General features: G+C 37.3%; 1 protein-coding gene across 4 annotated transcripts in view; it reads right to left on the bottom strand.

Moving 5' to 3' along the window:
* The window catches only part of FAT4 (FAT atypical cadherin 4), a 131,085-nt gene that overhangs the window by 39,959 nt on the left and 63,479 nt on the right, over positions 1-27,647 (bottom strand). For all 4 annotated transcript variants that reach the window (XR_006414543.1, XM_044428455.1, XM_044428456.1 and 1 more), the window contains exons 2-6: positions 14,726-14,857; positions 13,457-13,718; positions 11,825-12,175; positions 6,392-7,314; positions 4,544-4,718 (exon numbers count right to left, since the gene is read on the bottom strand). Coding sequence is in view for 3 of the 4 variants with exons in the window: in XM_044428455.1 (XP_044284390.1) it covers positions 4,544-4,718; positions 6,392-7,314; positions 11,825-12,175; positions 13,457-13,718; positions 14,726-14,857 (1,843 nt within the window). In the remaining variant the exon portion in view is untranslated. The remainder of the gene's footprint in view (positions 1-4,543; positions 4,719-6,391; positions 7,315-11,824; positions 12,176-13,456; positions 13,719-14,725; positions 14,858-27,647) is intronic.

Below are 27,647 nucleotides of genomic sequence, written 5' to 3'. Positions count from 1 at the left end.
ATGCATAAGATTATGTTTTTGGAGTATCTGTAAAATTTCCACATCAATATATGCAAAACAGAAAATGAAACATCTATAACTGATGATTTAAGCTTAATTAAGTTTAAGTTTAATGCAGAACTTTTAAAATGTTGCATTTACTTAGTTTGCATTTTGTATTTCACCAATAGTGATGACTCCATGCAAATTTAAATAGCTAATTAACAAATAAAATTAGTAAGAGCAGATCACAGAAAACCTGGGGACATATGATCTTAGCTCTAAAATGCAGGGAGAGACCAATAAAGCAGGCTCCCCGAAACAAGCGTGATGCCTTCCCCCACATGAAGGACAACAGGCCATTACTACAGGGGGCAGGATCCAACGCAATTCAGAACTTGGGAGGATGATGACTGAGGGGTTGTTCTGCCCCAGCTGGGCATTTTGCTACTTGTTAGATTGCTTTCTGGTACCTGTAGTTCAAACTTCCTTAATTTTTGGTGGATCTTGGCATTTAGCTTGTATTGGCTTTGATTCCAAGAAAAATGTTAGTCCTTCAGTGGAATTAAACCCTTTCCTTGTTTTTGTTCTCAGGATCCTAAGCTGCATCCTGAAAAGTCAGAACTTGAACTCTCTTTCCATTTTATCTATTCCATCTGGTTCAACCTTCCATGCAGTTTTTATACCCCTGCATATTTTATCTTCTGATGTTACTGGTTGCCTGTTGCTCAAGTTCTGTTATTAAGAGAATAACAGAACTGTGAACTGGATGCAAGTTTAGCTGACTGGACAGTCACAGAATTACAGAATCATTACTGACAGTCATACAGCCACAGATCAGGAAAAATATTTCATATGCAATTATAGACATAATTTTAGCAATAAAATTATTTCTTTGGAATGTCAAATTGCTGAAAGGGAATAAATAAAGGCATGTTTCCTTTATCTGCAATCCTATTCGGTCTTACTTGGGAGTAAGCCCTGCTAAACTCACTGGGACTTACTTCCAAGAATTCTGAATAGGATTCAGCTATTAGACAAATAATTATGCTGTCCATGATCCTAGAAAATGGTTCAAAACAGAAAGCGTGCTAGGATAAAGCATAAAAAACTCTGTAAGAATATGCAAATATTTGAAGATATGCAGAACTCTTTAAAAGGCAATAATGTTACTTGGAGACCGCAGCATGGAATGTGCAGGGGGAGGTGGAATAAAGGATTTGAACAGCTTTTGAAATATGTAATTTGCCAAACCACTTAAGGGAACAGAGTTAACTATGAAGAAAGAAGTGTAACGAATCAAGATTGTGAAACTGCTTGCTTTGGTTTATTTTAAGCTACCCCAAAAGTATGCCAGTAAATCTGGATTGCTACAAATGTAACTCTTCTGCATGCTGAAGGAAGCGCCACAAGTTTTTGTTCCAAAAGCATAGCAAATAGAAATATTAAATAGGTGGAGCAAAGATCCCACTTATAAATCTACAACTAATCCAGCTAGTAACTTCATTAAATCAGGCCAATGATGCAGAAGCTTTTAAGGTTACATACAAGAATATGTTGGCTGAAGCAAAGCTTCAGGTAATAGGGCATTCTGTTGTAAAAATTCAAATGTGTGTGCTGAAGACATGGAGAGAGGGAGAAAGAATATTATACTCAGACAGTAAGTTAAGGCAGCTAGTAGAGATCCAGATGTGCTACTCTATAGTCAGTCAATTAATAAAAGAAAGAATGGAAGCCAACATTTCTTCAGAAAAACCATTCAAAGTTAGGATAAAAGCTGCCGCCTTCTCAGATGGCATACTGCCATTTTGCTCATCTTTTGAGTTTCAACATATGGAATCTTTTTTTAAGGAAAGTTTCTTTTTCCCCTATCATTTTTCCTCATTGAAAGGTAGTACTGCTCAAAACAATTTATGTACCAGGAGACTCATTTAATCATGTTTCAAATGGTTGCATGCCATTTCTCTGGACCACATGGAATTAACGGGCTTGGTGTAGCAATATAAACACTATTACATTATTCTGAAGTTGATAGTTTTAGCTTGACATTCTAATTCATAAACCACATCTCCCCTTTGTGGCATTTAATAAAAAGGTGCTCCAATTCAGAAACAGAAGGGATGCTGTTCTAAACATCTATCTTCTAACAAAAAATGGGCTGAGCTTCCAACCTCAGGGATTTCACAGCTGAACCTCAAGGATTGTACTTCATATTAAGGTCCTATATTGCTTCACAGCCACCAAGCAGACATGGGAAAAAGTCAGCCACATAAACATCATGGAAGGAAGGCATGAGAAACTAGTGGTATATATACAGTTCACCTGAGATTTAGCTTCTCTTAACCCATTACAAATATTGTGTGAAAAGGCTAAATCCAGACTGTATCCTTTATGTTTTGGTAGCAACTTGGAATCATACAATCTTTATTGGCACAACATGTAATTATTTTTTTCCCTGCAGTTCCTACAAGCTGGCCTGACCTTGGAAAAGGTACATTAGATGCAGTAATACAGATGGTGAAAATAAGAATGTTGATTGTTTGAGAGAAGTTGAAGGGCAAGGGAAGGAAATCCATGGCTCCCTTTTTCTTGCAGTCCTGTGTATCTTATGAAGTAAATAGTTGTAACAACGAGCCCAGTCCCTAAAAGGACAACTTTACAGGACATTGTACTGTACTGTATGTTTGGTTCCTTGAAGGGAAAGATCAACTGAAGGGAAAAGAGCATTCCTTGAGTATAAGAAAGCAGGGAGCATTCCCTGAAGGCACTTTTGCAAAGCACATGTGAAATGGTGAAGGGATACCTTCAGGTAACTTCTTAACTGCTCTTAGTTAAGAAGAAAGCCCGTATGTCAGTTATGTCAGAAGGCACTGAGTGATCAACTAGTACATGAGATTTGTCTGAGAAGGCCTCTTTCTATAAACCTCCCAGGTGTGTTTGCTGCTTCAAAAGCAGTTGAAGGAGGAAAAAGAGAACAGGAAGCACATGTTTTTCTGCACTGAAACACCCAGGGCCAATGGCTGAACTTGTGGCTTTGCTAAAAAGAAGTGAAGAGAGAACTTTGTTTGAACTTTTCCCCACTCACACAACTACATGGAACTCACAGTAACTGCATCTCATCATCATCAACTGAATTATACATCCAATCATATAAAGTTGTTCTAGGTTTCTAAGGCAACATTAAGATGTAGGGAGTGAATGTTTCATGCTTAATATATGTAAGCCTACCATAACTATCCAGCCATCTGTATCTACCCGAGAGAGAATTTTCTGACCCAATGTTTACCAATATTCCAAATTCCTGTATTTTTTTGGAAACAGAAAAGTGAAAAATAATGTATAAAGAACTAGACAGAGATGCATAACTGAAGTTCACATGGGTTATGTGCATACTACTACATTAATCATGGCTACATTCAGAGAGAAAAAAAATAGGCAGCTATTTTTTTTCATATGGTGCTCCATTTTTTACAAATACCCAGAATACAGGGAGTTGAAGATGTAGACCTAGATAAGGAAGGGGGCTGTGTGTGCAGAATAAAACTGCATTGTTGAAAGAAGCCAAACAGCACTTTTTCCACAGGTAATAAAAACCAAAGTTGAATCTATGAGGTAATATCTATTGCTTGATTTATGTTCAGAGATCATCTGGATGAGTACAATTTTGGACAAGCTGCTATTTCCCCAGAGTTTTGCACTGTATGGTTTTGCTTCTTAGCAAAATTCTTTGCTGATATCTTGGTTGAAAACTGTGTGGATAATGCAAGCTTAAAACCTAAGTGGTACTTAAGAGACATCAAATAAATAATTTTTAAAGGGCAGAGCTACTGTTTCACAATAAATGGGGATAAGTATAGCTTATTTGAGAACAAGTTGCTTATTTGTTAAGTCTTTTTTTTCCTTTGCTTAAATTTAGCAATCAAAAACCTGGCATTTTTTCAAGATAACAGTTATTTGAAAGGGAACACTTATTAATTCTAAGACATCCTACTCAGTTTACTTTTATACATTTTGTGTGCCCTGGAAAGAATTTCAGCCAAAACTACCATTACCAGAAGTGCCTTATGATCACCTTCCATATTGGCTACCATGGACCCACTTAGCCCACATAGATGGCTGTGCAAAATACAACATGGATTGAGCTCCATAGGACAAGCTATTTGTAATAGATCCCCACACATTTGGGACATATTTTGACTGTCCCAGTATATCCCATCTGTGAGTCAGGAAGGCGTATACATTCATACAGTAATAAGCTAATAAAATCACTTGAAGGACTTATTCCAAAACATGACTTAGTACATGGAGGAGGGGGGTTGTCTGTTGTTTTTCAAAAGTTGTATTTCTACAACATCTATGAAGTGGGCCCTAATATATGCTATAAAGGTCAAGACTGACTCAATTTTCCTGACCACTGGAAAATAGCCACTATTTTTCAACTTGGTATGGCTCACTCACAAGATGGTATAGAATAATTAAGCATAGAAACAAAATATTGTGTTCTTGATTATTGATCTTAACACTTGTACTATGGCTGTATGGTTGCAGAACTGAATTGGCTTACCTGAGTCCATTGCTGTGATCAGCATGATATACTGGTCCCTTTTTTCACGGTCCAAGCTCCGAATAAGATGGAGCTCCCCATTGGCTGAAAGTGTAAAGGCACCATCTTCATTTCCACCAATAAGAAGATAGGTCAATTTGCTATTTAGCCCTTGATCATCATCCCTGGCTACAACCTATAGAAGCAATGAAGCATAACTGTAAAAATGTACTAACAAATTACCTTTGTTTCTCCAGTTCCCATACAATTATTTCTCATGTATATAATGTGAAAAAGCCTTGTGCTTGAGAGAGCAAATTGCAAAGGCATCTATTAAAACTGATTAAAACAACAAAAAGATCTAGTACATAATTAGCTACTCCTTTACAAAGAATAATTTTCCAGGTAGCTGCTGATGTTGACAAAATGTAGCTTCCCTAATTTGGGAAACAAATGTTGAACATGCATCCCTATGAAGAGATTTGATAACACTTCAGTAACTACAGCAATACCTTAATCTAAAGCAAAGAGAAACTGAAGAGGTCATGATAAAACACTGTTTCAACTGTTTGTAATGGGCAAGAACAAACATTATTAAGATCATAAGAAGAACCATGCATGATAGGACCAAGGGTCCAGCTTTCTGTTCATGCAGTGGCCGGCCATCCGCCAAGGCAAACTCACAACTGGAGTGCACAAGCATACTGCTTCTGATAGTAGAGTTAGTATATAGTCCATGAAGACTAGTAGCCACTATAGCCTTTTTCTCTATGAATTAATCCAACCCTCTCAACCCTCCAATTTGGTAGTCATTATTACATGTTGAATTGCATAGTTTAACTATGTACTGTATATGAGTGCTTCCCTATCTCTCTCCAGAAACTTTCCTCAATCAGTTTCATGGGATGATCCCTTTGGGTTCTAGAATTATGAAGAGAGAATAAAGACTCCCTATCCACTTTCCACACACCATACATAATTTTGTACATTTCTATCACAACACCCCTAATCCACCTTCTTTCTAAGCTAAACAATCCCAGATGTTGTAACCTTTCCTCTTATGGGTGTTACTTCTGTCCTTTGATCACTTTAGTTGCCTTCTTCTGCACTTTTTTCAATTCTAAAATATCCTAATTTATGGTCACCAGAACTGTACACAGTATTCTAAGTAAGGCTGCACTATACCTTTGTATAAGGGCAGTATGATATTGGCCATTCTATTTCCAATTCCTTTTCTTCCCAATCCATTTTCTGAATGGAGCCTTTTCCCTCCATAGCTTCCTTGAAACTGCCCATTAGCAGTATTGGTGATCTCTTGGACTTCATGCTATCTTTCCTAACTTGTGGTATACATACTATCTGAGCTTCCTTTCTTTTGATTTTACATAATCTCCAAGCACTTTGAAGGAATGTTAGCTTCTTGACTTCCTGTTTTGTCTTCTGCTTTACCAATCCCTTCATTTCAGAGATGGTTCCTCTTTTGAAGTCAAATGTGATTGTACTAGATTTCTTTGATGATACTCTACTTAAATATATATTAAATCTGATACACTTTGGTCACTGTTTCCAGTCAGCTTACTAACATGTACATATCAGACTAGTTCCTGGTCAACACCATCTAGGATTAAATCCAGAGCTGCCTAGCCACTGCTCCGTTCCAAGACCAACTGTTCTAGTTCATAGTCATAAAGGATACTTAGAAATTTAACTTCTTTGCTGTGACAGGAGCATGCATCTATGCGGTCAGTGTGTGGGTTATGCAAATTATAAAATACATGGATGTATAAGTACATGGATGTACAGAACTTGCAGTAATCATTTATTCAGCATAACATAACCTATTATTTACTACTTTCTCAATGTACTAACCTGAAGAATGACCTTCGGTAATGCTTCCAAATTTTCTGGGACATTTACAGAATAGGGAGAGAGCTCAAATGTAGGAATATAATCATTAACATCCATTAGAATAATGCTGAGTGTAGCAGTGTCTATCTGTGGGCTACTTCCACGGTCAGCTGCCTGAACGGTTAAAGAATAGGAAGGCTTCTTCTCTCGGTCCAAAGGTTTAGCAACCGTTATTACTCCTGTGACAGAGTCAATCCGAAACTCATTATTAGTATTTCCACTGAGGATGGAATAGCGGACTTGCCCATTGGAACCCTCATCTCCATCTGAAGCAAATACCTGAATCACATCTGTTCCTGTCAGAATATTTTCTGCAATCTCAATTTTATATAATTTTTGCGCAAAGACAGGATTATTATCATTGATGTCAAGGACTATCACAACTACATCTGTAGATGAAGAAAGAGATGGTTGTCCTTTGTCCGTAGCAATTATAGTCACGGTATAATTAGAAACTTTTTCTCTGTCAAGTTCTCCCGTGAGTCTTACTTCTCCATCAATAGTACCAATACTGAATGTATTTCCTAAGGGATTGAACAGATTATACTCAATGTAGCTGTTTGGACCACTATCCGGATCAGTTGCTTGGGCTTTGAATACAATGGTGTCAATAGGTGTATTCTCTGGGATGTATGTCAACTTAGGGGAGATAAAACTTGGAGGGTTATCGTTCACATCAAGCAGAATAATAGATACTTGTGTTGTGCTTGTGTATCTGGAGGCTGGAAGAGAAGCCATGTCGTGAACTTGAACAACAAGGTTGTAGAAAGATTGGCTTTCACGGTCCAGTGGCTGTCTGATGCTTAAAACTCCATTTTTGTCAATGTTAAATTGGCCTAGACTATCTCCAGAAGTAATGCTGAAGAACAATTGTGAGTTAGCACCTGAAAAGCAAAAAAGAGATATTTAACCACCACAATTCTTGTGAACACAAAGTAAAATAGTTACCCTGAATAAACCAAACTTCCTTCTTCAGTCATTTCTGTCTCCCTCTCATACAGAGAACATGTAAATTAGGATTATGTCCATTTCTCCAATGCAATGCCTACTGTCTCCACATTCCTAAAATCTTCGAGTTCAACAGAAACCAAGTCCTTATACATATGACAGTAAGATTATTAGAAGGATGCTTCTTGGAGATGTATTAACTATTTCTATTCATACTTACTTTGAAGATCAAGACTTCACGAAAGATGTCAAAAAGTTTTTTAAAAAGCTACAGAGAAGCATACAAAGAACATTAAATTTGCTTGAAGAAGGATCTACTGAAACATCCTGGAATTGTTTACTTTGGGGGATATATATCTCTTTTATTACCTAGAAAAATATTGCTGTTTAACCTTTTAGGTGCTTATAGACCAGATTAGGAACATTGGATTGATAGAACTTCCAACTGACTATTTAATAAGTATTAACTCAGAAATTCGCCCAAGTAAGTAAGCAGAAGTCTTGGATGTAACCACCGATTACCAACTGATTCACCAGGAGAAACTTAAAACCTTGCATTAGATAACTTGTAAGAACTGAAAGGACTTGGGAAAACATTTGTCTGTCGAACTAGAATAAATGATACTGTGCCTAAAAGCTCTGTTCTTTATGACTTAGTTAAGGTCATATTGAAAATTCAAATATAAAATGGAAAACTAGTGAATGATAATGTATAAAGATTAGCAGCTGTGTTTCAAGAAACAATATTTTAATCTATTTTGTACCTCTCTTTGAAAGCACATAAAGCAAGAAATAAAAGAAAACCAAGTGGTTCTGGAAAGACTGCATTGGCCTTGTGGAAAAAAAAAAAGAATTCAGGTTAGATGAAAAAGAGAAACACACTGACAGGGATATTTAGTTAGATCCAGACTGGCCAATCACTGCTGCTACTTTGTTCTCTCAGAGCCAATTTGGTAACTTTGGTCCAGTCACAGACTCTCAGCCCAACCTACCTCACAAGGCTGTTGCTGTGCAGATAAGATTGAGAGCAGGAAGCAAAGAATGATGTAAGCTGCTTTGAATTCTTTGAGAAAAAGATGGCATATAAATCCAATAAATTAAATAAATAATATTGACCCATGTCTTTTGTTTTTTTCAGGGGAAGAAGACTTTATAGAAAAAAATACTTATCAACATATTGTTCTGTATCCACCTTTCACTAAATTACAATAAATGGGATTTACTTCAACATGTAAACATGTAGAAATAATGATAGTAGCAACAGACATTAAATAGTCATGGTGCAGAAAATTCACAGTATGGTGAAACTCTATTTTGGTAACTGATAGCAACATAATACTGATAGAAAGCATAAGCAAGTTTAAGCTCATAGCTCATGAGTGATCTGTTGAGAACAGCATTCCAAATCTTACTTCCATTTGGAGAAAAAAAGATACTGAATATTTAGAGTTATTTTGCAACAGTTCCTAAAAGGATATTATTTTTTAAAGAAGTGCAATTATGCACTTCTTTGCAATATCAGAGTGATATGCAGTGGTTTGCTTTATGAGAACTGTTGCATATTAGAAGTATGCGTCTCATTTTTGCATTTCTTTAGTCAAAGAAACACAACACAATTTTGGTAAAGTAAATTAGTTTTAAAAGATAGAAAAAAATGTGCATCCTGCATTCAGTTGAATTTATGTAGTGGGATTTCACAAACTGCAGTAAAACTGCTAAGAAACTTCAAGCATGCTATACAATGGGAAAATAAATGGTGGCAGTTAAAAAATCCAGAACCCATTGTGTTTGTATTATTCATTATAAATTCAAAACAATATCTATTACTTTCTCATGTCCCTGTATTAATGGCTGGGACCCTACAGCACTAAATAAATAATGTGAACATTTTATCTGCCTAATTGGTCATAAAGGTGGAAGTTAGCTTTTAATGGACTTTATTTTCAATCTTGCCCTTCCTAAACAGTCTATTTTTTCACATGGTAGAACATGATATTAGGTATTGATGCAGTGAAATGCTTTATTCTTTGTGCTAATGCTTCTTAGTAGCAATACGAGTTTCTTACAGGGAGTAAACTAAACCCTGTAATACGCAACACATTAATCACAGTTATTTAGTATTCTAAAACTGGAAAGATACTATATCATTTTAGTGTATATATAAACGATGTATTAAATAACATTATGCATGCATTTTATGCTAGACATAAATTAATGCTTCATACAGTATTTACTTTATACTTAGCATGACTCTATAGACAAAAAAATGCTGCAATATACTACAGAACCATATGTAAGCTAAGGACTGAAAATGAAAGAGATACTGTATTTGTCATCAAGCTGGAGGAATTTTCCATTGATTTAAACTGAGAAAAAGATTGGAAGAAGACCAGTTCATCTAATTAGGTGAACTAGTACAGCTTGAAATATTCAGTCCCTCAAAAATACATAACTGTTTGTAGTCCAACTGCTGTGAGAGAAATGAAGGCCGTCAACTTGGTAGGGATTAAAATCTTAAATAGAAAAAGGCAGAAGACTAGGAAGATGGTTGTGGAGTGCAGAGGAAAGAGGGCTAGTGGAAGGTTGCATAGTAGGCAACAAACTAAGAACCAGGAATGTGAAAAAAGGAAAAAGAGGCCTGTCGAAAATGAATAAAGGAGACAGGCAACTAAGACAAGAAAATTTTAACTGGAGAGGGAGCCCTGAAGAAATTCACAGCACCAGATGGGAACAACAACCCTAACTGAAAGCAATGGAAAAATATGGACTGGAAATGGTAGCGTAACATTCAATATAGCAGGGTGAGAGGGCCCGTTGTCCAGTGGCAGAGCACAAGCACAGTCCCAGGTGCAGACAACAGTATCTCCAGGGCAAAAATTTTAGGCAGCGGCCCACAGCTTTGGCTGATATCCTGGAGAGCAGCTGCCAAGTAGGGCAGTCAGTATTGAGTTAGGTGGACATGAGCTGAACAGTTGTTTGGAACCAAGAACTGATGTCACCTTCCAGCAAGTTTTGTGAAATGTTTCCAGGCTGATAGATAGTTGTTTCATAAGAAGCATTTCTGCATATCTGAACTTTAGGCAGTGCCTTTGCCTGAATAGCAGTTTTTGAATATTTTTAAATGTTGTATATGAAATTTTGGGTTTTGCATTAAAAAAACCCAAAATTTTTGAATTAAACTTTATATAAAATGATTTATTAAAGAGCTGAAAGTTAACAGTAATTCTCTTTGATCATTGTTTTGCTTATACCATGTTTATTTTTAAACATCCCATACTAATGTGAATAACTATTGTTTTCTGAGGGTGTGTTAAAATAGGAAAGTGACAATGCATGTTCAGCATCTGAACTCTCCTTCTAGCTCCATCATTGTTTCTAATAAAAACAAAACGGGAAATTAGCCAGAATTCTGGCAATGCCTTATTTCTCGGTTCATACTGGAAATGTGTAGAACCAGAGAAATTGTTTCAAGACAAATCTGGATCATTTATTCTGATCAATTTATTGAGGTAGGCAAAAGCAAATTCTATATTTTTAATCACTATGTTGAGAAAAAAAGATTTGCCACAATGCAGACAGATCCAGTCAAGCCTGAATAATTGAAATCAATGGACCTTAAAAGTGACAAACTTTTCCAGACTGGGGAACATCAATTATATACTATAATATTGGGAACAAAGTTGATACAATTATATCAAATATTTAATACACATTTTGTATAATGTGCAGCAGTACTATACATTGTAAAATACACAATATATTCATATATATATATATATATATATATTAAGAATATTTAACTATATCAAATTTGTAAGTATTTATAATATATATACTAGACAATGTCACAGTGAATTTCTAAGTTGTGTAATCTAGGAAGTGGCAGGCTGTGCAGGAAGCAGCTAGTGCTCACCACTTCAATTGTCAATTAAGACCTATTCTTAGCTTAGATTTTGGGTGCCCAAGCTGTCTGTGTGGGGAAGGGACAGCACTGAAATGTGCATGTGTGGATGCTGCAGGGTGATAGAGGAATGGGCAAAAATCTGCTAACATCACTTTTTCTAGCTAGATCCTCAATTGTACCCAGTTTGTTAGTGCTAAGAATTCTTTTATTTCAAGCCATAAATTGGACTGGAATCATTTGGTGTAAAACCTGGCCAATATAATTTAAAAAAGAAACTGCTGATGAGTTCTCTAAAAATATTTACCTCTATCTGTTATACACAGGATCAGCACAATTGCTTGACATTTTTTAATATGCCAAATACACTATTTCTGACCTTTTAGGCTGATGTTCATTGCAAAGTTTATACATGTATTTATACCACTATGATGTTTAACTGTTTGACCCCTTGTGAGAATTAATACTCATTTTTGTTGTAAATATATATATAAGCGCATATATAGTCTAAAGTGCAGACATTTAAAATACAGGAAAGTACATACCATCATCTGCATCAGTGACATTGAAAATAAAGATAGTGGATCCTGAAAGTAGGTTCTCCATCAAGGATGTGCTGTAAGAGGCCATGCTGAACATTGGAGAATTATCATTTACATCTAATATGTTGAAATACACTCTGACAGTGGTAGATTGTCCACCTCCATCTTCTGCACGAACTGTAAGAATGTAATACTGTTGTACTTCATAGTCTAGCATGCAAGTTAAGTTAAAAACTCCAGTGACTGGATTAAGGAAGAATGTTCCATCTCCATCATCTTCACTCACAGTGTATGTGATTTCTCCATTTATGCCTGAATCTTCATCAGTAGCTAAGATGGCTGCCACTAAAGAACCTAGAAGATAAATAGGGATGTATAAAAAAGCAACATGAAGCATTCAATGGAACAGTTTGGGAAACAGAACAACTGTCTCTTTCATTGCAACATGTACATCAAGATGTATTTCTATAAAAGTCATTAGTCGGATATCATTGATTTTAATGAAAGATCTAAGCAAGTCCTCAGTTCCCCATTGAAACTGATAGGATTTAAATACAGTATGCTTTAAGTGAATGATTATACTTCAATCAATTTGTGTCTAATTAAGTTTTAAAATATGTGCTATCCACATATCTAATGGAATATAGAGCAGGACCTAAATAGAAAGCTGGTATATATAGGCTTACTAATGGATCATCTAGTTCAGTAGTACCTACACTGATGGGAAATTCTCCCAAATTGCTAAAGGGACACAGTCATTTAATGATAGATAAGAAATCTCAAAGATAGAGTACATGTATTTAATGAATGGTGTTTTAATGATGCAATCTATTAACAGAAAAAATATACCAGTTAGTGGAAATCTGTATTTCAACATGACTGGATTGCAATGTTTCAAAATGGCCTAGCACCCTATCTGTACATAGACCTTGTCAGTCTAATTCTGCATGTCTGTGTCTTTTATAGGAGCTCATATAACCTCCTGTGGCCTCCTATGCACAAGTGTCAAGAACTCTTGATAAGTACCAGGAGATTTCAGAAGTTCAGCAGTGATCGCCTCACTTGCTGGTTTTGAATGTTTTTCTATATACTTGAAACAAAAGATCGTTTCACACTGCAGACATCACACAGGTGTTTCCACTCACTTCACATATTGTTCTTATGCCAGTTAAAGAAATAAGAGAAATGAGGTAGACTTATTCCCCATCCTCTTCCTGAAGAAAGCTCAGGCAAAGGATAGCTGGACTATCCAGCTCAAAACTTCAACTTAATAGTTAGATAGCAATTTGGATATGTATCCCTTCCTTTCCTGACAGCTACTACTCAAGTAGTAGTAATAGTAGTATTAGTTCAAGAATTTTAAGGGATGAGAAAAACTAAACCATAATGTTCCTTATGCAAAAAAAAAAAGGGGGGGGGGAGGATAAAGCATGTTATACACCAACCAGTTAAGTCACTTAATCCCATTGCTTGCATGATACTTAAATGGGATTGGATATGTTTAAATCCAAGAACTATTTGGTAGAATGTGCTGGAACTTAATATTTCCACAGGACCGTAAGTTATCACATCTGTTAAGAGGAGGACAGTAAATTAAGGGCTGCTAGTAAAGTAATAATGACTTCATTTATTTACCTGGAGTGGTATCCTCAGGGATGTCAAAAGAATACCATAGTTTGGAGAATCTTGGTATGTGATCATTAACATCACTAATAGTAATATTTATTCTCATATCTGAAGACTGCAGGCCATCATCAGCACGAACCAGGAGAGAGTATTTGGAGCGGCGTTCTCGGTCCAAACGCTTGGTGGCGATCAGCTCTCCTGATTCTGGATCAACATGAAAGCTGTCATCTGCACCACTGATGATAGTGTAAGTGACCAGAGCATTTGCACCCTAAAAAATGACAACAGAGGCTAATGTGTATTCCAACCAAATCAACAGTAAGCTATTCCATTCATTTAAAAAAATGATTCCAAATGTTTCAGCAAATCATTTTAATTAAATGAAACAGTGGATTTGAAAGAAGTAGATGGATCCAAGTAATCTCTCTTTTACTATTAAAGGTAATAAAATAAGTTAAATGAAACATTTTATATTGTTACACTGGAGCAGAATATCTTTTTGAGGTTCCTCAAGTGTTCACAGGAGAAGAGGATTCCTCACTAAATTCTTATTCAGTTTTGCAGAGAATAAGATTATAGTCCCTGACAGATTTATATACACTACGGATGAACATGTAAAATAGAAAGATGCTCCAGCACAAATGTGAATGTAATAAATGTGATAAAGTGGAATAAGGCTAAGCTTTAAGAACAGCCTTTTTTCACAACTGCAGTAGGTAAGTGTAGTAGTTATGTAATGTTCATGTGTATTTCTTTGTAGAATTCATCTAAGGTGAATCTTAGCAAAATGCATTATCATATTTTGCTATGTGCAACATTCTTTTGTATAGATGAATAGATAGAATGGGTTCTAAAAGTACCTTTGCCTAGTCTTGTTACTGACATCCACACTTTTGCAGACATACATCACTAGAGACTTAATAACAGAGGAATAAAATACTCCACCTTCAGTCCTGCAAGCTGGTCATAGGGACAAAGACTGCAAATCATGACTTGTGATGCAGACACAAAGAAATGAAAGAAATGCATTCGCAGGCAGACCATTCCCTTGGCTTTCCAGTATTTAAGAGATTTCTGCCTGATGCATTTATGAAAAAAATCCAAGAGTCTTCCCTTAGAGTCACTCACACCCAAACACTCTTGCCTAGCCTTCCTCCTCCTCACTCTTAACACTCTTACTTTTCCATGAAAAGCAAAAGTCAGGCCGCAAGTTTAACTCTAACATCATGGCTATGAATTTCTGTAGTATGACTTTTCAAAGAAGTAACAGTCACCTACCTCATCAGCATCCATGGCTGTCAACTGCATTATTTTAGACCCATCTCCTATGTTCTCTTCTACAGTAAGATCAAGCATATCCGTAGGAAACACTGGTGGGTTGTCATTGACATCTTGAAGAGTTATTTCCACCTTTGGAAGAAGCAGAAGGGGGAGGGGGAGTTATGATTCATGCATTAAGTTAACAGTTACTCAACTTAACTTGAAATTAAATAAAGCATGCACCATCTAATGTTTAGGCATTCCAAATAAAAAACTGAAATAAGACAGTGTTCGTTAAAATTCCACATTATTATGGAACCTTCTGAGAAAAACTTCTAGACTGCATAAAGCTAATTTAACTTGTTGATAGTAACTGATTTTAAATGGTCCTAGTCTAGTTTACATTGGACATGGTCCACTGATTGACTGTCAATGTAATCCCCCAAAGTTGGCCCCTGGAGGATAGCTGCCAAGACCTGGGGCACAAGACCATTCAACCATTAAATGCTGCTTGACATAAAGATGAGGTGGTGTAAAATTCTCCCTGAAATGTTTACATATTGGCATGTCTAACAACTAAAAAAGAGTGCAACTTTTAGCATTAAAATTGGTTCTGTTGACCCTTTTGTCTGACAGCATTTTGGAATTTCAAAAGTTGATATTAGAAGTACATTGTCTTTAACATCCCTTGGGATATACTCTTTTCTTTGCATCTAAAGCCAAACACATTTTTTTACAAGTTCTGTTTATATACTTTACTGGCATTAATGACAGCATCTGAAATATTTGCCAATTCTGTTTACTCCTTCTATCCAACCATGATTGTTTAGTTCACACAGGCTTGCTGATGCTGCATTTAAAAGGATAAGAACTTAGTTTTCCACTGTTAGGTAGACACACACTAATAATTTCCCAATAAAGAAAAGGCAGACAGCAGCTGGTTTATATATATAGTGAAAGCACAGGATTCCCAGAAGGCTCAAACCAATAAGTGGTCACCAAAATGTGAAGACCACCAAGGAGATAATGGTGTGATTGGGATGGAGCTGCCTTCAGCACATGGAAAGCAGATTGTTTAGTAAAAGTGAAAAAAGAAACAGAGCGACAACTTAAATGTCAACAAAAGTAAACAAACAGACAGAAATGTAATTGTACTTCAGCTTCTCCATCAATCACGTAAGATTTCATTCATTCTTTTAAAAAATACATTGAGAGAAAATGATCCAAGTATAGAAATCAGAGCTTTTGTATTCTAAACATTAGTTTTTTGTCTTTCGATAAATTTGCACATTTTATACAATTTGAGATGTTTGAACAATGCATAAAAAGAACAAATTTATTTGATCAGGAAAACATATGCTGGGCTATAAAATGAAGCTTCAAATCTCAGATGAATATGATAAATATATGAATGTAGTGAATATTAATAACTGGGGAAAACCCACTGAACTATATTGCACAATTTATATCCCCATTATGTATTTTTGTTTCAAAGTACAACATCTGTGCTAAGAGCAGTATTTTCCAACTATCTAACCTGCTGTTGCACCACCACATACCCAGGCAAATTTATAATTCAAATTTAAAGTTTGGTTGAAGATCTATACAAGAGGTGCGTCAGAATGAATGACTGCTGTCCACTGAACATAGACTAAATTTTGAGGCAATTATAAATAGAGCTTAACTCTTATACACATACATCTCCTTGCATTCTATCAAATCTTCAGTAAGTTCACCTGTAGCTCATCTACCCTTCTGCACAACCAGTCATAAAACAAAGCCTTCAAAGAGGCAATTCAGCCAAAGCAGGTTTCCCTAACCTGGTGCCATCCAGATATGTTGGACTACTAATCCTGGCATTCCCAGACAAATTCTTGGTCTTCTAATCTACCACATTTGGAGGATACCTAGTTGGAAAGGGTTTTTTTTAATGGTATCATCTGCCCTGGACAATCCATTTGGAAGTGGCTCTGAAAGGACCTTTATTTAGAAGTAAATAATTCAGTGAAGTGAGTAGGAACTAATTAAATTAGATATAAATAACAGTCTCCTTGGGTCTGGCTCTCATATGCCAAATCTGCACCTGGAGAATTCAATAGTCAACTTAAAACCCCTGAATGTAAAAATCTGCATAGGCATTGCTGATACAGCATTAAATATAGAGGCCTAAGCAGAACTCTATAATTAAACAGATTATTTTTTCAAAGAATTAAATGCCTGAGAGCTTCCGTGTTAAAAGAAATCTGCTGTGGTATTCTGATAATTAATTTAAGCACAACAACAATCCTAAAGGCACAGAAAAGATAGATGGACTGCTGTATGCTACTGCTGCCAATCAAGGCTTGGCTCTTAACTGAATACAGCTAGAGAAAGTAGTCATCCTACCAAATCTATTACATTTCACCAGATCCTGTTTCAAGGCACAGCAGCTGTGAAGCTCTGCAATTTATTTATTAATACCACATATATCATGCACAGCTAATGTTTCAGCTACAAGTTGACATTTTACCACTAGAACCCAATTCACAATGTGCAATTGTCATTTGCTAAAGTGTGTGTGTGTGAGAGAGAGAGCTTTTAAGTTCTGTTTGACTATGCACTCTCAAGATTTCTTTTTCTAAGGGAGCTCTAACAAACATAACTTGCTATGTTATAAGACAGCCTAAATAGTGAAAACTAATGAAATGTTCAGAGAATTAAATGAAAGAAAGATTTGCTGACTGGCTTTCAGAATGCTTAAAATGATGAAAAAGAAAAAGCAACAGAAGTTGCACTGTCTAATTTATCCTGAAAATTCAATACACCTCCTAAACTACAGTAGTAGTATTTCATGTTGAAGATCCATTTAAATTCAGGGGGCTAGGAACTTCATTTGAAAATAAACCAAAAACAAATTAAAAGCAGAAAAGCTGCATTTTAGGACTGTTCAGCAGCTTTTAAAAGAAGATATTACAGCCTTTTGCATTTAACATTAAAAAGGGTTTGCATACTGACAGTGAATGTGATATCTGTCTTCTTACACAACACAAATAAGGCGTATGTAATAAGCATACAAACTCTCATTGCAAACACAAAAATACGTTGGCACATAGTAATGAATTGATGTCACCTAAACAATTCATTCCTTCAAAATAATATGTTTCACATACACACATACCATTTCATGATGAATAATACGGAATCACTTTTCTAGCCTGTATATCCTATTTCATGTCTGTGTCAAACTCACATTGCATCTATTTCATATATGCATACATACATTGGGTAGGGAGGTCATGAGTTCAGCATCTAGCTCCTCAAAGAGTTTCTTTTCTCTTTTTACATTTGATCAACTTGAGGAACCTTAAAGTCCTTTGGATTGGGATATTCTGCGCCCATGTTGAAGAGCCTAGAGTTCCCACATTTACCCTCATTTCATTTTAATTTATTCAATTTCTGTACTACTTAATACCTGAAGCACCCTGAGAAGCTTAACAAGACTAAAACTTTAAAAATGCATTATAAATTCCATATACATGCAAGCACATAAAGATGCAACATAGAGATAATTATATATATAAAATATATTTAAACAATAACAAGAGCAACAAAAGTCAAGGTCTCAATATGTTGCCAAGTACCTGAGCAAAGGTCTTATCCTAACCCAAAAATATAACAAAGTTGGCCCCAAGTGGGCCTGACTGGGGAGATTTCCATGAGAGATGGGAACTGAGATGTGTGTGAGGCCACCACTGGGGGAGTACAACCCTCGTCTTAAAACATGGAGTCTCCATCCCATTTGGTTCATAGTCACCTAATCATTAGACTCCATTTACCTTCCAGTGGTTTAAAATGGGGAGACTGGACACAAGCTCTGTGTACAGAAAAGAGTTTAGTTTCAATCAGAGATGAAACTATAGTATATTGAAAACAAAATATGCCTGTAGTTGGTAGGACTTACTTCCTAGTAACTGAGCACTGGATTGCAACTCCTGGATTTACAGCATGTCAGCCTCTGTGGCGGGAAGGCTTTTTGAGCCAATGGAACCTTTCCACAGATAGTTATTTTTCATTCTGCCTTCATGAGCACAAGTTGACAAATATGCCAAAGGAGCAAGGCAGAGCTGGTGACATGTGTTTTCCTTATTCAGGTGAAGAGTGCCTGAACAGGGATTATGAGTTTACAAAATGGTTAAGAGATCTTCTGCTTATGAAGCATAAACAATACTATTTGCTGTCTTCAAATCTTTTCAGCCGCCTAGTGAAAGCAAGGAAACAGACAGGCCACAAGAATGCTGAGCCAGCTTATATGTGGCAAGTATAGTTTGCACTGGCAAAGCAAACATCTATTTGATAATTCGTTCTACTAACCACTGTGCTCTTCTGCATGTGCTTCTTCAGAGCATTACAAATGGAATATGATCTAAGAAGAAAGAGGCTACCAGATGTCTTACACATTTTTTTTTTTTGGCACGCTAGCACTATTTTTGAAAGTGCAGAGGAACATAGATGCTGGGCAACTGCTTTCAGGTTCCTTTTCTCTAACTCCTTAGGTTTCAATAGAAAATGGGAAGTCTCATTGACAAGGGCCTGCCAGTAAAGGGCACACTGTCTAGAACATCCCTTGGTATACATAGTGTGGTAAAGAACTTTATCAGTTGATCAAGACTTGAAAAGGGGTGAATACCTACTGATGGGAAATGCATATGTAAGTTTCACTTACTACATTAGTAGGATTACACATGACAGGAAGAACATAATTCTTGAAGAAGTAGAACATATTACAAAGGAGGGTAGAGGTGGCTTAAAAGTATGCTTAAGATCTAAACATAATTACAGGACAGTCTACTGATCCGTTCTGAACTCACTTCTTGGGTTTCATACATGGCTTTGCTAAACTTATTGTACAGCTTTTGCTGGATGATTTTGGGCCAATCATGAACTCATCAGATTGTCATTGTGAGTATAAAATGAAGCTATAAAAGCTACTTTAGATTCCTCACTGGAAGAAAAAAGGCAGGATATAAAGGTAATGTAATACTATTATAATCCAATAGGCTACTTTTTTTTTCTCTGAAGAAGCTAGTCATGCTCCTGATCTCACCAACAGAACTGGCAATAGTTACAGATCTTCATACACTGGTGATATGTGAAGCTGCTCCTGAAGACTTGTCAGAAACTTCAGGTAATTTAAATATATCTTGGACCAACCAAATAATAGAAAGGTGCACCAAGAAGAAGGCCTCAAAGAGGACCATGTTTGCAGACAGATTCACACAGTAGAAGGTACTGTATTTTTCCATCTATAAGTCACCTCCATGTATAGGAGGCCTCCCACTTTTCTTACCGATCTCCGAGCAAGCAAGCTGCTGCTTCACCGCGCGTGTGCGCCGGCCACCTCTCCAACTCCCCATGTGTGCTCCCACAATCATGCCAGTCTCCTCCCCGAGCGCACCCGCGATAGTGCCTGTCCTCCCCGCTGCAAGCACCACCTTTCAACTGGCCCCACTGAAAAAGTTTGAGGATCCCTGGGCTGTACGCTTTCCGCAGCATCAGCTGATGTCACTTACGTAAGGCTCATGATTGGAGGAAACCTGTTAGCTTGTCTCTGCAATTGGAAGTTTCACTTGTGAGGCTAGTTTGCAGAGATAAGGTATCGGCAGTTTTGCAACTGCGGTTCTCCTCTTGGCCCCTGTGTATAAGACGCCCCTCCATTTTTAGGTAAATATTATTAAGAAAAAGTATCGTCTCATATATGAAAAATACGGTAGCTCTTTAGAAACTTGGGGATGAAGTCATTTGAGACTTTACTGGTAAGTGCAAACACTGAATTCTTTTCTGAGTTGGACTGGCAGGCAGTGCAGCTGCTTTCATAATTGGTAGAATATTTTCTGAGGCAATCCAGTGCTTAGTTACTAGGGAGTAAGTCCTTTTCCACTGTGACACCCTCCTCTTTTAAATACTTTGCTCAAGGAAGCTTACCTGGCACCTATTCTTATATTTTTTGGCAATGGCAATCTTTTTGTAGCTCTTTTAATTCTCCAGGTCTTTTAAAGCACTATTTGAATCAATGCTCTTATCAATATGTTTCTGTTACATCTTCTGTCTTAAGATTTTTATTGTTTTCATATTGGATTTTAAGCAGTATTTGTCAGCCACCTTAGAAGTAGAAGTGCTGAACTGTTGGGAATAAATATTTAAATAAAATATAGAAAAAAGTATATTAAGTATATTCTAGTTCATTGATTCCAGTTACAATAAAACAGTGGATTCATGATTTCACAGATAAAGAAGGGGAAAGTCCTAATCCTGCATTCTACTAGATATTTATTTCTTGCAAAGTAGAGTCTCAGATGCCTAATCAGTAAGACATATGGCTGCTCAAATAAATCTGAACCACTAAAAGACACCAAGTAGTAAATGTTATCCACATTTTACTAACATAAAATACCAGGATACTGGGACTTTTCACATCCTGCTGCAGTGGAACATCAGGAACAGCAGCTGCGAGTAGGTTCATGCAAGTGCCATAGGATTATGGTTCGCTTGGAGTCACCCACTATACTGACTCCTTTTTACAAGAGGGAGAAACCTCCCTTTCACTATCAGCTGCAGGTCTGTTCTTAAGCAAAATGCCAGGTCACCTCTGCCACCATTGTAATGCAGATTGCAATGCTGGCTGAGATCATCTGTAGGCCAAGCACTGCCACTTAACCAGTCTATTCAATAGTAAACTATGGAGGTGTCTGAACATTAGAATTGGAGCTGGGGTTGCCCATTATGGGAAATCTATAGCCCAAACCAAAAGACTCTTCTGAAATCTCCATCCAGAATATAGGGAAGGACCAGAAAAGGTATATTCCACTGGAAAAAGTAGTTCAGGGTCTTTGTCTTCCAGAATAAGGGCAAAGAGCAAGTCTCCCAGGAAGTAAGGGAGCTTGAGGCAGGCATGTGGAGAGATTGCTCAAGGTTTCTCTGGGACAGGTGCCCTGGGGAGCTTCCCCCCAAACAAAGGAGAGAACATCTGAATCAGCCCTAGGAGAACTTTGGTATGGATATAGAGGGTGTCAGCGAACCAGCTTAGTGTAGAACTGTGTTAGCTGATATTTTCCCCTTCATTTGTTCTTTGCCATTGATTTACTACTCTGAACTGTTTGTTGCTTTGTGTACTGAAACACACACAATTTGCTTATTCAAACAGCTTAGTTTTGGGTGCCTAGAATCTGACCAATCTTTTTTTCATTCTATACTTTTTTCTGAGCCCTTAATAAATCGTTTACTCTGTCTTCACCAAAAACTACATGGTGTGCTTTAGGGGTGCAAGGGTGGAGGTTCACAATAGCCAATCACTTTTTTGGTCACACACTGTTTCGACACCCATGTTGTTTGCAATTTGATGAATACAACTTGCAAACTAGCTGTATTCCCCTAAGGACACAGGTAGGCTGTGAAAAAGCCCTACACAAAGGTCCCAGTGGAATCTTTAGCCAGTCAAGCCTTACAGGAGAAGACTTGGGAATGGAGGAAAATGGGTTTGTTTTACTTTTGATCCTGACAGCTGGTACCAGTAGGCACTGCTACACCAGACCTTGCACTCTCAGGTGGGTTTGCGTGCAGGCACCTGGTCACCACATAAAGCAATAACAGGTTGTGCAAGGAATCTGTATGGTGTAGAAAATCTATCAGATTCCCTTGTTTCAGCTTCTTGGATTCTGGTCTGTGCTGCAGTGGCCCAGTGTCCAAGTTCCCGGTGGGCACACCCAGGAATCAAGTGCTTCATGCTGTGCAAGCAGTGCCATTATTTCATGCCCAGAGATGTTGCTGACACCAGCGAGTAGAGAAGCAGCTTGGTTGCCAGGAATGGCTGGTGAAGGTTGCTAGTTGTGCAACTAGGGGTCCATGAGTGTTTGTAGACTTCCTCATGGTTAACTGAACCATGGTTAACTTTGAAGGACCAGGCAAAGCATGAGATGAAGTCTGCAGGTTCTGGAGGGGCAGATTCCGAAAGGGTTCGAACCCTAATCAGCAGTTCTGCAGCTGCAGTCTACAGTGGCAGAAATTCTGCTTCATCACCACTTTGATTTTATTTGCTGATAAAGGATTAAAACAGGGCTTTAAGTCACTCAGAACAAAACAAGAACAATGAAAACAACAGAATCCAGTAAATTAGAAATGATATTTACCAGGGCATAAGTATTCCCACCTTAGTGGATATTTTTTCTATCCACCAGGCTACACCTCCTATGAATGAATCAAATTTAGCAACCCATCCCAAACAGGCAAAACTGTAACCTATGCCATCATCACTGTTGTTATAATTTTTCTTAATCTGTCATGTGAAACTATTTGTTTTTAACCCATCCTAATTAATTTAACATTCAATTTTCATAAGGATAATGAACACAACAAGGCAACTTTCTTTTCAAAGGGGGCTTTCATATAGTGTGAGGTCTAGATTTAAGAGTTCCACTGCACCCAGAATACATCATCAGATAACAGAGCAAAAATCTATTCTGGTTTTTAAGTGCATGCTGCTCAAGCCAGGGAGTGGTTACAATAATGGTGGCAATTTGATCTAGATTCCATTAATATAAAAAGCCTCTGAATACAAGAGAATGATTAAAAAGACAAAACAATCTATTACCTACTGTTGGTAAATTGAATTATTGTAAGTAGGTAGTTTGTTTATTTATTTGTTTAAAACTGTTTTTAGACTGTCACTTAGTGAAATCTCAAGATGGTTTAACAATAAGACAAAAATAGCTCAAGAGATATTAGTAGATGAAACAACTGTTGTGTTTGGATGGGATGCATGGAAGTGTTACTTTTGGTAAAGTAGAGTAGTTTTTTAAATCTCCTTGAGTGAGGAATCCTTCCTGGAAAAAGCATTTCTGTGGCATAAAAAACCAAAATATTGGTGGGTAAAGATATGCATGAGTTCGAGAAATTTTATTCCTTTTAAACTATGAGGAAACAGATGAATAAACATTATATTATACACAGCCACTTGGATTCCATTATTTGTACCACTTAATCCTAACACGCTTGCCAAAAATTTGCTGTCATTAAAAGAGAAATTCTGATATACTGTCTAATGTCTTGAAGACGGTCTGGATACTTCAATTGGTTCAAAATAGAGCTGCCAGTCTGCTGACGGGGACTGGGCGTTATGTTCACATGACTCCAGTCCTTCGTCAGCTTCACTGGCTTCCCATTGAAGTCCGGGCCCAATTCAAGGTGTTGATGATGACCTATAAAGCCCTAAATGGCTTGGGTCCTGGCTACCTGTAGGAGTGCTTACATCCATATACGCCCACCCACCCCCTGAGATCTGCGGGAGAGGCCCTTCTCTGGGAATCCTCCGGGAAGGAAATTAGGAGGGTAGGTACTTGGAGGAGGGCTTTCTCTGTGGTGGCGCCCAATCTATGGAATGCGCTCCCCAGAGAGGTCTGCCTGGCGCCGTCGTTATTTGTTTTTTGGCGTCAGGCGAAGTCCTTTTTATTCAAACGTCATTTTAATTGCTAATATTATTTCCTTATTTTATTCTTTGGCCAGGGTGACTTATTTTATATTATTAATTCATTTTATATTTTTAATGTATTATATTTTAATGTTTTGTGAGCCACCCCGAGGCTTCGGCGAATGGGGCGGCATAGACATTTTCTAAATAAATAAATAAAATAATGAAATAAACACTAGATCCAGGGACTGATCCAACCCTTTCTGTCCCATGTATACTTCCTGCCTTACATTCCCAAACAAAGATGAGCTTTGTGTTTCTTAGACTGGCTTTCCTGATTGAAACAAACTCATTTATATGTCTAAATATTCTGTCAAATCAGTTTGTGCAAAGATTTATGGTGTTGCTGTGCTAAGCTGCTCCAGGGCAAGCAGGGAAAGGCAAAACATAAATCTAAGCACCATTTAGATTTCATGCAAGCCAACAACACAGTCTTTCTTTTATGTCTTGTCTGTGGCTCATGCACACCGCGGGCACGGTTTTCATTCCACAGAGATGATTATTTCTGTTAATGACTGTGTGTCCCCTAGCAGCCAGGAGCATGTGTTCATGGGCCCTGGGAGTAGTTTCTTATCAGAAAGAAAGGGACGAAAGGCAAAGAATGACAGACAAACTGGGCAATCTGCCAAGAGCTGCAAGAACAGTCGGCAGTGTGGACAAGTGGTTAGCTCTACTCTTGACACTTAAATGCCTTCAAAAGCCCACTGAGTGTGTGGTGACATAGTAAAGAGTTGGACATTTGTCTACTTCCATGTTGCTTGAAAAACTTGGAACTGAATAAAGCTTCCTCTCCCACCCACAAAAAAGTCAAAGCAAATCATCTCACTCCTCTTAGCTTTCCTTGAAAATAATATGACTTAAGTAATTGTTCCAGTTATTTGCTGACCTTTCCAGGGAATGTCTGTTTTGCATTCTCAAAATGCTTTTGCCATCAAGAACACCCAGGAAGTAAATGGAACTCCTGCTAGTAGCAGAGCTTTCAGGACTGAAAACATGTCGGGATTTTAAGAGTCAGTCCATGAATGCGTGAACATTGGGCAACACTGGGAAACACAAAAACATTAGTGTGTATAGGTTTCAATATGTGCACTTAGAGGAGCAGAGTGATGCACATAGATGGTTCACTGGTGATGCACAGGCTTTACAAGCAAGAGTTCCTAGCTTCAGTCGCTACATTGCCAGTTAACGCAGGGTAAGGATGCTTCCAGTTAATGCAGACAGTGCTAACCTAATTGACCTGAATTAATACAGCACTGCTTTTTGTGAAATGTTCACAGGTATTTGGGAAATTAAATGAATTCTACAAAGAGCTCTGATCTGCCTTTGCAAAAGTACTGGTACACTACAGTATTGACACCTGAACAAAGCAAGTTGAAAATGGTGTGGTTGACATTATATAGCTAGTCCATCACAATGCTTAGTTCACTTAAAAAAACAAACAAAGAGGGGTAAAACTAAGGGGATGCAAGAGTCTTATTTCATGTGCAGATGATGGTAGGGAGAATCATGGATAGCTGAGTTCACAGAAATTCTTCCAACTTCCAAACTTCACTTCTAAGCCGGCTTTCACTCACTTCCAGTTTTGTTTGTGTCCTACTTTTTAGACTGTTCATTCAGGAAAAGTGAACATTTTTAACAGGGGAAATGCACACCTCCCTCCCCCATAAACAAATGTGATAACGTACGTTCTTCAAACAATCAAGGACTTCAGCATGCAGCATTTTAAAAGCATTTTTCAAATGCGATCTTAAGTTTGGGTATGTGTACATGTTTTTCACAGAATGTATTCATGTTCAGGGTTGCCAAACATGTATGTAGGTTGCACAGAGCACAGTAAACCCATTTCTGATGTGGGTTGTGGTGGTACAGAAAAAATCTGATTTTGTCATTTATACTGCCTGAGCATGATCAACTCACCTTGGGGAGTGAACCAACATGCACATCAATTTAAAGGGATTTTCCAGTAATTACCATGCACTGCAGGGCTTGTGAAAATCCTTTTAATTTCTTCCTTTAATGGTTTATTCAAGTCTAAGAACAGTATTGCAATGTTTAGGAAAGTTATGTAAGAGCAGTTCTTGCTACTATTTGTTACTTCCCTACTAATTGAACACAGAATGAAGAATGGGAGGAGGGTACTCATTTTATACTTTACACCTGAATAACCTGGAATTCAGGACTTACTCTTACAGACAGTGTGTCATTCCCTTTAGTAAAGTCTGGTGATTTTCTTTAAAGCCTACACTAAGCTTCCTGCAGCTAGCATTACCTTCAGCCATTAAAATCTGTTTTAGCCATCTGCCAAACTGATACAAATACTTGGCAAGCACCTTTTCATAGGATACTTTGGGGGTAAAATACTGGAATTTTATACATTTGGGAATCATATAGTTTATAACTTTATATTTAACTAAGTGAAATGTATCAGTGTTTAATAATAGATAGATTTCAGTGGTGTGTACATTACTATTCTCGCAGCAGAGAAACCAACCTGCAATTTAAAGGTAGAAATGTCACCAACAGTAAATTAATAAATGAGCAATTAAGTTTACAGGTGTAATTCCATACTACTGGTACATTAACCAGAGCCTGTTACACTGAGCCCAGAAAGGAATTAATCTCATCAGGCTAGATGGTTGGTTGAATTCAAGGCAAATGGAATCAGATGGTAGACCATGGAGCCCACAATACATTAGAAGTGAATCATCCAAACCTTGCTGTGTGGTGTGACGTGTGTGTATGCTTCTTACTCTAACACCTCCTATGCAGACATTTTCTTCTGTTATATCCATTACATACTTCTGAAGTGTTTCGCAAGTGTTTCCTAGAAGATTTATAGTAAGGGCCCTAAGAAGAAACAGATTGACCAAAATGACCTTTCTTGTGTTTAAAGGAAATGCATTTTCATAAAGAGAGTCCTGCCTATTTACAGTGTATCCTTTTCCTCCATGAAATCCTTCTTATTTCTATTGCGTTTTCCACTTTACCCCTTTGCACTGTGGAATAACAAAAAGATTGTGGAATGCTTTTGCTATTCTTGCTTCTCAAAATCGTTTGTGCCTTGCTCAGTTCTTCAACCCTTCCCCCTGCAAAAAAGTAATAGCACAAACTTTACAGCCACAGACTGTGACTGTAATGTAGTGCACATGCAGTATTGTACAATGTTCCATATTTTCCAGGCTATTTTGTTCCCTTTTAATCTTGAGACGGAGAGGAAAGCCAAATATGCAGGCATGTGCACAAGCCAGTGGACAAGTGCATGCTATAATCACTTAGTGTTTTGCATTGTCTGTTGTTGTTAGTTGCATAACAACCAATAGCCAAAGTTTTCTGGGTAGTTCACAGCAATTTATCAATGTATAATAAAAATCGATACAATAAAAATAAAGATACAGTAAAAAGTGTAAAATTCCAGTTTATAACATTTAAACATCTACAACC

This window comes from Varanus komodoensis, unplaced genomic scaffold (assembly GCF_004798865.1).
Source record: "Varanus komodoensis strain SLA01 unplaced genomic scaffold, ASM479886v1 scaffold2, whole genome shotgun sequence".
In the NCBI taxonomy this organism is placed as follows: Eukaryota; Metazoa; Chordata; class Lepidosauria; order Squamata; family Varanidae; genus Varanus; species Varanus komodoensis.
Note: the sequence above shows the minus strand (reverse complement) of the source record. Positions and strands in the feature narration are given on the sequence as shown.